Source organism: Euphorbia lathyris, chromosome 9 (assembly GCF_963576675.1).
Source record: "Euphorbia lathyris chromosome 9, ddEupLath1.1, whole genome shotgun sequence".
In the NCBI taxonomy this organism is placed as follows: domain Eukaryota; kingdom Viridiplantae; phylum Streptophyta; class Magnoliopsida; order Malpighiales; family Euphorbiaceae; genus Euphorbia; species Euphorbia lathyris.
The window spans coordinates 80,481,949-80,493,071 of NC_088918.1; the positions used below are offsets into that span (position 1 = coordinate 80,481,949).

The 11,123-nt window shown below is 33.9% G+C and overlaps 1 protein-coding gene across 1 annotated transcript; it reads right to left on the minus strand.

Annotated features, from left to right (window-relative positions):
• Positions 1 to 3,457: 3,457 nt before the first annotated feature.
• Positions 3,458 to 9,413, minus strand: LOC136205336 (uncharacterized). The gene is made up of 7 exons (XM_065995881.1): positions 9,254 to 9,413; positions 8,940 to 9,007; positions 8,238 to 8,856; positions 6,448 to 7,638; positions 5,711 to 5,747; positions 5,131 to 5,189; positions 3,458 to 4,617 (listed from the first exon to the last, which is right to left on the minus strand). Exons 1-7 carry the CDS (start codon positions 9,381 to 9,383, stop codon positions 3,566 to 3,568), a joined length of 3,156 nt encoding a protein of 1,051 aa, XP_065851953.1. The 5' UTR covers positions 9,384 to 9,413; the 3' UTR covers positions 3,458 to 3,565.
• Positions 9,414 to 11,123: the final 1,710 nt, after the last annotated feature.

Consider the following 11,123-nt stretch of genomic DNA (forward strand, 5'->3'; position numbering starts at 1 on the left):
CATACTCCCATCCCTTCCATCGACGTCCTTGTTCTTCCATGTCGAGATGCATCAAATGATCAGAAATAATTTTTATTCATCGTGGTTAATCCAAAAACATCACAGAATACATATTCTCAAACTCTCCACGACACTAACTACTAAATTATATTGCATAGGAAAAGGATACCAAAAAACGTTATTTCTAAGAAAAATTAGCTAGGAAACGGTAATGGAAACGGAAACGCAGAAACACTAATAAAAAAGAGTTTCCGCGCAACATAAATACTAAGCAACTCAACACTAGAATTTCTTAGGTTACAAAGGAAGTAAGAAAATATATGATAATGAAGTACCTTCTACATTTTCGGTGTCATAGTTTCTATCAATTAAGGGTCTGTACCATTCATTTTCGGTGTCATAGTTTCTATCAATTAAGGGCCTGTACCATTCAAAATGCATAGACAGTACAGAAAGTCACCATACAACAGTATAAGAACACAACACGATTCAATTCGATTAGTAACTGAACCAACCCGATGCTCACCGCTAATTTCTATACTGTACAATTTACAAATTTACACATTTACAAATTCAATATTTCGACATAATTAGTCCTACACCAAAAAAAAAAAAAATCATAGATTCAGTAGATATGTCACGTAAATAGAATATTCTTTGAAATTCATATATCTTTCAAGATTCTACGGACTCCTATATTTGTTTAAAGTGGCCAATTGACTCTCTGAAAGGAAGCGATCTATTAGCCGGCTAAACTTGCTTAAAATGTATACATTTCAACTTTTCCAAAAAAATCTCTCATTACTCTGTCACATGTAGGGATGTAAACGAGGCGAGGCGGGACAGGGAATGCATTTCCAATCCCTGTTCCCGTTCCCCACCCCCATCCACATTCCCGCGAGCTAAATGGGGAAAAACTTATTCCCATCCCTGTCCCGCGGGATCCCCATTCCCCGTTTATAGATAGCTAATAATACCAAATATTAACGATCATTCTCAAATTTTTCAAATCACAAAACACTAAAAATTGATAGCAACCAATCACCTAATTAAAATGCATTTAAATCATCTAAAAAAATCAATTATCACAAGGAATAATAGAGGATCCCCTTCAGAGATTAACGGGGCAGTCCTCATTCCCGTCACGGGGGACAAAATTATCTCCATCCTTGTCAAGAATTCCCCGTCCCCGCTGGGACGAGTCACCAATGGGGATGGGGAATCCCCACCCCATTTACATCCCTAGTCACGTAGATTTTAGAGGGTTAACCGTTCATTTAAACAGGTATAAAGGTCAATAGAACAATATTCAGTTACTAATTCTATTCAGTTCGGTTCGGTTCAGTTTCTAAAATAGAGTATATAAGGATTCGGTTAACAAACAGTTCAGTTCGATTAGTAATTGAACCGAACCGAACTGTATACAAATTGACCCACTTACAAATTCAACATATCAACATAATTAGTCCTGAACCAGAAGAAAATATTCCCTTTCAATAAAAATATATGAAACATGCTCACTTGAAATAAAATAAAAAAAAATCTATGCATAAGATTCAGTAGATATGTACATAATATTCAGAAATATCAGATTTGACTTCCTGAAACAGCCAAAGGTTTGTACAACATATGAACAATAGGACACACAACCATGTTAAATCTTCTCAATAATCTAAACTAATGTAGAATTGGATTAACAAATAAAGGAAAATTGCAGATTTATTATGAAGGCATAACACCCATTTTGCTCCGTAAGCTAGAGCTTCAAAGTCAATTAGGACCTTAAACTATCAAAATCATCAATCAGGTCATGAATTATGCAAAAAATCATCAATTGAGTCTCAATGCTATCCTAAAATCAGAAACTGCGACTATTTCATATGGACTGTAATGATTTGTATTGATTCAAAATTGGTTTGGAGAAGAGGGTCTGAATGATTTACATTCGATGAGGCTGAGATGCTTGATGATTTTTGCTTAGGAAAACTCAATTGTTGATTTTTGTTTAATTCAGAGAACTAATTGATGATTTTGATAGTTTAAGGTACATGCTAAGTTTCGGGAGCCAAATGAGTATTATACCTATTATGAAAGAAGATATTCATATAAAAAAAGGCAAAAAAAAGAACCCCAGATTATTCAACATTACTTGCAAGGAGCCAATCCAAACACACGAATTAATGCGTTGAAACTATATTCTTCATCCAATATAAGAAGTAGACACAAATGTGATAAAAGAATGGATTAAATTTAAATAAATGTCCTGTGGTTTCATGTTTTTACGGATCGACATGTGGATTTTTTTTTTTTGTTACAAACGGAACCATATGGTTTGCAAAAAATTTCATTTTTTATTGACCTTGCAAATTTGGCCGATAATTCAAAATGAAAATTTTCAAGAACTAAAGTTGTTTTGTATCATATTTACTATCAAAACCACATTTTTAATTTTTCAAATTCATTATTTTTGGAGTTTTCTCTCTAAACATTAAATTTCTCGCCCATAAAAAATACCTAAATAACCTCAAACCTAAAAAATTCAAGAATTAAAATTGCTTAAAATGTCATTTAATTCTTGAAAATTTTCATTTTGAGGTCGTTATTCGCCAAATTTGGCAAGATCAAGAAAAAATGAAAATTTTACGAACCACGGATTCGGTTTGTAACAAAAAACACAGATACCGACCTGCAAAAACGTGAAACCACAGAGCATTTATTTGAAATTAACCCTAATAGAATATATATATATAAAAGATCGAAGCACACAAATAATGACTTAAATTGTATTCTAAGTGTCAATTGCCAAGCTAAAAAAACATACTAAAACTTTATTTAACATCTCCAGTAGCTACTCAAAAAATAACAACTCCACTCCACATATTGAAAAGCTTGATACCTACTCTAGACAAGACAATGCGGGAAAGGAACCCCGTCCCCGTCCCCGTCCCGTACCGACTTCATCATAACTTCTCAATTCTTCCACAAAGAAGCTTGACCTTGAAATCCCTTCCTAAATATTCTACATTTTCAAATATTGGTTATATGTATGCGACAGTATGCAAACCGCAGTATGATCAATTTCGAATAAATGGTAGACCCATGATATGAACTTTTACATTCATCAATCTGATTAACTACCCATGGAGACGGCAAATCTCCACCCTATTTACATCCCTAGTCACGTGGGTTTTAAAGGATTAATTGTTCATTTAAACAAGTATAGAGGTCAATAGAACAATATTTGGTTACTAATTCTATTCAGTTCGGTTCGGTTCAGTTTCTAAAATAGAATATATATGGATTCGGTTAACAAACAGTTCAGTTCAATTAGTAATCGAACCGAACCGAACATCACCCTAATTTCTATACTGTACAATCACAAATTGACCCATTTACAAATTCAACATATCGACATAATTAGTCCTAAACCAGAAGAAAATATATGAAACATGCTCACTTGAAAAAGAAAAAAAAATCTATGCATAAGATTCAGTAGATATGTACATAATATTCACTAGATACCTTTTAAGATTCAGTAGATACCTTTTAAGATTCTGCAGAAATATCAGATTTGACTTTCTGAAACAGCTAAAGGTTTGTATAACATATGAACACCAGGACACACAACCATGTTAAATCTTCTCAGTAATCGGCTGGCGGGACCTTGAAAACGCTTGAAACCAAACACAGAAATCCAAGTTTGTTTAAATTTAGATACAGCAGGAATCGCCAATTTCTCTACATTTAAAGAGCATAAACCAGTTTCGATTGCAGTCAGAAGTAGCCGACACATTCCTTCCTCACGATACTCCTCACGTGTCCCTATAAAAGGCATCTCTGCTAACTCATTCCCATGTATTCTTAAAGATGCTACAGATATCATTTCATCTCCCTTTTCTAGAACTGCAGTGAAGAAACTTGAGTAGTTGAGACGATGCACGTTGGAGCCGTGATTGTAGACGATATTACGAATCAGATTGACCCCGGTTTTATCGTCAACCATTGGCAGAAAACACTCTTCCATTATCTGTAATGCCACACCCAATTTTGAACTGTTGGGAGATAACACAGTCTCATCATCATGATCGTCATCACACCGGCGAATGAAACTCCAAGTAAACCCTCCTTCGAGTTCATGTTTGACTCCTATAAGTTCTTGCAGTTTGCGGTGTAGCTCTTGACATTTGTCGCCACAGAAAGCTAAGGATGGATTACTAACACAGGATGGGTGATATTTCTGGTGGCAAAAAGAACAAGCATGGTCAGGAGAAATTTTGTGGCAATATTTGCATAAACAATAAATGCAGTTCCAAGAGCCGGAAGGGAACGTTTTAATCCCGAGACAGGTTAGATGGAAGGCCGAAGGACAGGTATCGCAACAGATAAGCTCTCCACAATCTCCGCAAATCCAACATAAATCATCATTCGGGTCTTCGTTGTCAATATCTACTACTGCTGCATCTCTCTTTTCTTCTAATGAATTAATATCTTCATTAGAAGATGCCTCAGCGCCGTCATACTCGAACACAGAATATGCATCATGCTTCTTATTCGTCTTCTTCCTCTTCTTAGCTTTCACCAAAAGATTAGCACCATTTGTCAACAATCCTGACAATCCTGACGCAATTTTATAAAAATTCAACATATGATATAAGAGTGTATCTGTATTGTATACAATTCAAACTTAATAAGGAATATTTGCATGTGAGAGTAAAGAAACTTTCTACGATTGTCCCGGATCAAACTTGTCTGGGACCGTTGTTTTCATTGACATGACATGATCACAACGGTCCTGAACCAGTTTGGTCCGGGAGCAATCTAAAATACTATTTCTAAATTTTACTAATCAACTTATCCTTTTCTATAAATGGTTGTTTAACACATTATATGCCAATATTTTCAACAATTACAGCTAAATTTCGCAAATAAAAGCAAGCATCAGTTACGAACAATATATAGAGCTAGAACACAAACACAAGATTATATATATATATATGTGTGTGTATACACACACACACACACACATATATATATATATATAATTAAGATGGATTCGATATTTAGTTTCCGACAAGTTATTATATATATTTGGTTAATTTGTCAGGCTGCCTAAATATTTAGAAAACTTACTAGAAGTTGCTTGCAAATTTTTGTCTTCGACAGCAACCGGAGAATGCTCAATGAGTTTCCTGTATTCATTACAACAATACAACTGATCAGAAGAGCTATTAAAAAAAGTTCATCAAAATTAACGTATTTTATTTACTCGAGAGATATTTTCACTTAGGCTGTTCTTGTGATTAACCTATAAGGTTAAATAAGCTATTTGTTAGGCCTTAATGATACAATCACAATAATAATTTCATACATCAAATGTCATCAACTTCTTTGAATTCTATTCAGAGTCATACAGGAAGAGCTGCTTAAGTCAGTAAATGTACATAGTAAAGCTATAAGGATTGCAAGAGAAAAGTATATAAATAAACATCCATAAAAAATGCAGCAAATTAATGATTATCTATGTTGCACGGAAACTCTTTTTATTAGCATTTTCGTTTTTCGTTTCCGTTACTTAGCTAAATTTTCTGTTTCTGGTGTCTGTTTCCGTTTCTGTGCAACATAGATGATTATCTATATATGCCTAGAATACATAATTCCTAACAAGCAGCAGTAACAAGGAATTCATAATTCCAGGTCTTTTCTCACTTACATTGGTTTCCCTTCCTCTCTTTTCCAGCTGCAAGTTCCTGTGACAATTTCAATTCAAAGAAAACATCAGCATATATATTATTACTGAAAAACAAAACAAAATAGAGAGATGCACTATCAGTTCGGAGCTATGAAGCACCGATATGGATACAGGAATCAATGATCAAGAGCTCAATGTGAAAAAATAATTGATCAGAGGCTTGATTCTTAAAATGGACAAAGTTCAGGAGCTTAATTATGCTTTTGCCTAGAAAATACTAAGAAGAATTTATTGCTTAAGAAAATTAAGAAGCAAATAATTTATTGTAAGATTAAACGATAGTAAAAGAGAGAATTCTTATCAGTTCATCAAATAGTCAAGTCGGCAATAAACTTAATACAAATTTTAAGCTCACCAGTAAAAACAGAGATAAGGTAACAAAATAGGTTTATGGTTTTTGAAGAAGTAACAATTTAGGTTCCATGTATCAAATAGCACCAATGTGAGCTTAACATCTAAAAAAGAGTACCAATTTAGGCTTTTATAACAAAATGTGACACGTTCGTTATTGAGGCCTAAATTGGTACTCTTTTTTAAAAGTTATGCCTACATTGATGCTATTTTGTACATAGAGCCTAAATTGATATTTCCCCAAAAACCATAGACCTATTTTGTTACCTTATCCCATAAAAAATGACAAAATGAAAAGCAATGCATGAGTTTTGACGCCTCTTTTTGCAAAAATGACCAAAATTTACCTGCACTGCTTTCTCCATCCGAATAGCCAGAAGACAATGGAACAACTGATGGAGTTCTTGTGCTGGCATTTGAATTCTTATCTTCATTAGACGAAGCCTCAGCGGCGTAATCATCCTTGAATATTGAACCATTGAAATCATTAGATGGCGGAGCTTCTTCATGAACAGAATAAGACTTGCTAGACACCAGAGGTTTTGCCCCTCTATCAGAAACTTCTGAAGGCTCTTTGTTTGGAAGAGCATCATTAGATCGTGGAGCTTCTTCAGGAACATGATTGCTATTTGACATCAGCGGAGTTTTTAAGTCGGATGGAGGACCATCAGAATGTGCATCATGCTTCTTCTTCTTCTTCTTCTTCTTCCTCCTCTTCTTTGCTTTCACCATACCATTAGCACCATTTGTTTTAGTCACTTCTTCATCAACAAGCATCTCACTGGAACCTTCAGTTTCAACATCTTGCTTTCTAGGCGCAAAATAATCATTGAACTCGACCCCGTTTCTTTCGTAGGAATCAGCAACTTCATTTGCACTGCCACTTCTAGAGGGGCCACCGTTGATAACAGCTTCAGGGAACCTCTTCTTACTGTTACTTACCAGATTTTGTGCTAGAACTTGCGCAGATTGAATGCATCGATCATTTTCAGCTGCGGTATCTTTTCCACACTCCAAAGTGATCCAATCTTTTCCCATCTCCATGACTGATTCCACCACATTCTGTATCACATTATTAACTTCATTATAACTGTACACAAAAGAAGTATCCAACTCTTTCTCTACATCAGGCTTCTTCTTCTTTTGCTTCCTCTTCTTAGCTTTCACCATATCATTAGCACCATTTTTTCTAGTCCCTTCTTCATCAACAAGCATCTCCTCTTTACTAAAAGTACCACTGAGGTGATCCGCCTTGTCAATTTTCTGAGGTTTGGTAGGAGATATGTTGCTTATAAAGCCTTTCACATGTTCGGTAGCAGAAATGGGCAGTGTTACGCTCACTAAATTCTTTATTTTCTTCAACTTCTTTTTCTTGGACAATTTTGGAGGATCCACAGTTTCACCAGCTTCAAGACAAGAATTCTCCTCTGCAAATATAGCATGGACTCTCTTTCTATTGATATTTGATGCAATTGCTGCTTCAGATGCTTCATGACCACCTTCCACATTATCAGCCTCTTCATTCCTCGTACCAATTTCTACAAACATAACAAATAAAACAAGAGTTAGATATGTTTATGTATAAATCTAACAAATATATAGTACGAGGCCGAGCTGGGTTTGAGTATTAATATAAATTCAATTGAAATATTAGATTTGACCGGATTCGAGCCAAACCGAACCACAAGCACCCAACTTACAAACAGGTCTATAGTACGTGTGTGTTTGTGTTTTGCAAGTAAATATGTAAATTTACACCTAAGTTTGGCATGCTATGTCTATAGTCACCCTCAACTTTTTGAGAGAAACTTGGTGCATTTGAATTTGACATTTCAACAGCTTGGCATGAATAAACTTCAATTGTAATTAATGAACATCTTAATCACTTGTGAGGATAAGTAAGATCCGTGACAAATGTGAAAATGGTTATTAAATACAGATAGCAACAAACAAAATTCAAATGCCAGACAAAAGTATATTAATTAACTCTTTGTATTATACTAACAAACAGTTATTACTTTTTGTTTTTCATTCACAGTAATGAAGGAAACACGACAGAAAAGAGACAATGATATGATGTGAGTACAGAAAATGTAATTTTGTGTTTTCAAATTTCAATACAATCCACTGCACTTACCTAGATTATCTTTTGGAGAGATTGCAGCAGGAGATTTCTGAGATTTCTGAGAGATTGTTGAATGTTTGATTTTACGCCTTTTCTTCGCTTCAGGCTCTGATTTTGGACTGACTTCCAAAGATTGATCCCTATTCTCCATTGATTTAGCATTATTGAGTTCAACATGCTTTTTTAGCTCTCTACTCCTCTCACTCCCAACATTACAACTTTGCACAATGGCGCCTCCTCCCTCAACAGCATCATCACCACACGACACTACTCCATTTCCCAGAAAACTGTCTGGTGTCTCAGTCTTCTTCTGTGATCTATGCCTACCAGATTCAGGCACATCATCATTGTCTTCTCTTGGAGCAAGTTCATCAACAATATGGTTCCGTTTCCGTTTCCGTTTCCTTTTATGCTTTTTCTCTACACGTTTAATCCCTAACTCGACATTCCTTGAAGCATCTCCTCTAGCAACATCCAAACCCTTATCATCCAAAGCAACATTCATATTCCTATTATGCTCTTCTAAACTAGAAGCATCAACAGCAATGAACCATCTTTTATTCACCCCCTGGAACACACTTTTCACTAAAGTAGATTCTGTTAAATAATAAAAAATTCCTCTGTGCTCTATCTGCAAAATTTATAAGAACATTTCATAAACTCACACGACCATGCTTAACACATTTTTACTGCATTCATAATCAAATACCATACCTTTAAACCATCAATTTTAATTCCCCCAACATGAGGAAAGCAGAGAACATGTTCTTGCACCAATTTCTCTGCAATAAAAAACCACAAAAATAAGTGAAGCTTTCTTGAGATAAACAATAAACGATTAAGATTAATTAAAGCATTCAATCAATCTGTAAACGATTAAGATTAATTAGCACATTCAATCAATCGATAAACAGGATTAGGTTTAATTAGCGCATTATAATTGAAGTGAAGATGAGATAATCAATGGAGATGATACAATTTCAGTTAAAACGCTAAAATATGATTAAGGTAAAAGGAAAGAGGATTACTCTTAAAATCGGCAACCGTTTCGGAGGAGGAGACGGTGGTGATGAAGTGAGTACCGATGCTAGTGTCTATGAAGACGATATTGCAGTCCGGTGTTCCATCGGAACCGGAGATGGAAGGCTCTGTCGCCATAACTGGTAGTGTTTTACCTTCGTGGGTTGGGGTTTGGGTAGCCGTGAAGAAATAGTGTGGTTTTGGCGGGTAAATGGTGAGGGTATCTGTACGTGTGCTGGCTAAACTCCTTTTTAGTCACTAAACTTATTGTGATATGTTGCAAAAATACCCCTAATGTTACATCATGAAGTAATTTTACCCTTAATGTCTCAAAATAATGCAATTTTATCCTTAATATTAACAGTAAATATCAATTTTACCTCTAATATTAATATGATGGGCCAATTTCATACATTATTATAAAACACAAATATTTTGTTACTAATTACATATATCAGTTGGTTTTTAAAAAAGATTTAATATCTTTTTGTGATTTAATAATAGAATTTGAGATTAATATTTATAAATTCGGTAAAATATATGAAGTTTTTTTTATCCAATTCGTACAAAAGACATTATATATTTTTTCACGTCTAATCATATATTTGTTATATGTTACTAATTGGTAATAAAATGATGCATACAAAAAGTATAGATAATAAGATTAATGACCAAAGAGATAGTTTGATGAATTATTTCTTAAATTGACCAAACTTGCAATGTTAAGGATAAAATTGCTCTTGACTGCAAAGATTACGGGTGAAATTGTATCATTTTAGACATTAGAGGTAAAATTGCTCGTGACTATAAACGTTAGGAGTATTTTTGCACCTTATCCCAAACTTATTAAGGAGAATTTTATTGAAATTTCGTAGTGATTTTCTTTTAAGAGATAAAATGAAAAAATACTCCTAATTTAGACCGAGTATCAATTTTACCTCTAACGTCTAAAACTAAAATGATGTAATTTTACCTCTAATGTTGGCAGCCAAAAGTAATTTCACCCTAACGTTTTCAGATATTATTATAAAACACATATATTATGTTCCTTATTCTACAGTAATTGCATATCAGTTGGTTCTAAAAAAATATATCATATTTTATGTGATTTAATAATAGAATTGAAGATTAATATTTATAAATTTGGTAAAATATTTAAAGTTTTTTCGTCCAATTTGTACAAAAGACATTATATTTTTAAAATTTTTACGTCTAATCATATGTTTATGATCTATTATTAATGAGTGATAAAATGGCGCAAATGTGAAGCATGGATAACAAGATTCATGACCGAGAAGAGAGTTTGATGAATAGTTTCTCACATTGACCCAACTTGTCAACGTTAGGAGTAAAATTGCGCTTAACTGCCAACATTATGAGCAAAATTGAATTATTTTAGACGTTATGGGTAAAATTGCTCTGACTGTAAATGTTATGAGTATTTTTGCACCTTAACTTGTCAGTGTTAGGAGTAAAATTGCGCTTAGCTGCCAATATTATGGGTAAAATTGCACAATTTTAGACTTATGGATAAAATTACTCTGACTGTAAATGTTCGGGGTATTTTTTCACTTTATCCCATTTGAAGGGATAAGGTGCAAAAATATCCCTAACGTTTACAGCGAGTAGCAATTTTACCCTTAACGTCTAAAATAGTACAATTTTACCCCTAACATTGATAGTCAAGAGCAATTTTACTCAAGGTTGGTAAATTTGGTCAATTTCAGACATTTTGTTCTTTATTCTGCACCAATTGCATATCAGTTGGTTCTAAAAAAAATTCATATAGTGATTTAATAATGGGATTGCAAATTAATATTTTTAAATTCGATGAAATATTTGATTTTTTTTTTCAATTCGTACAAAATACAGTATACT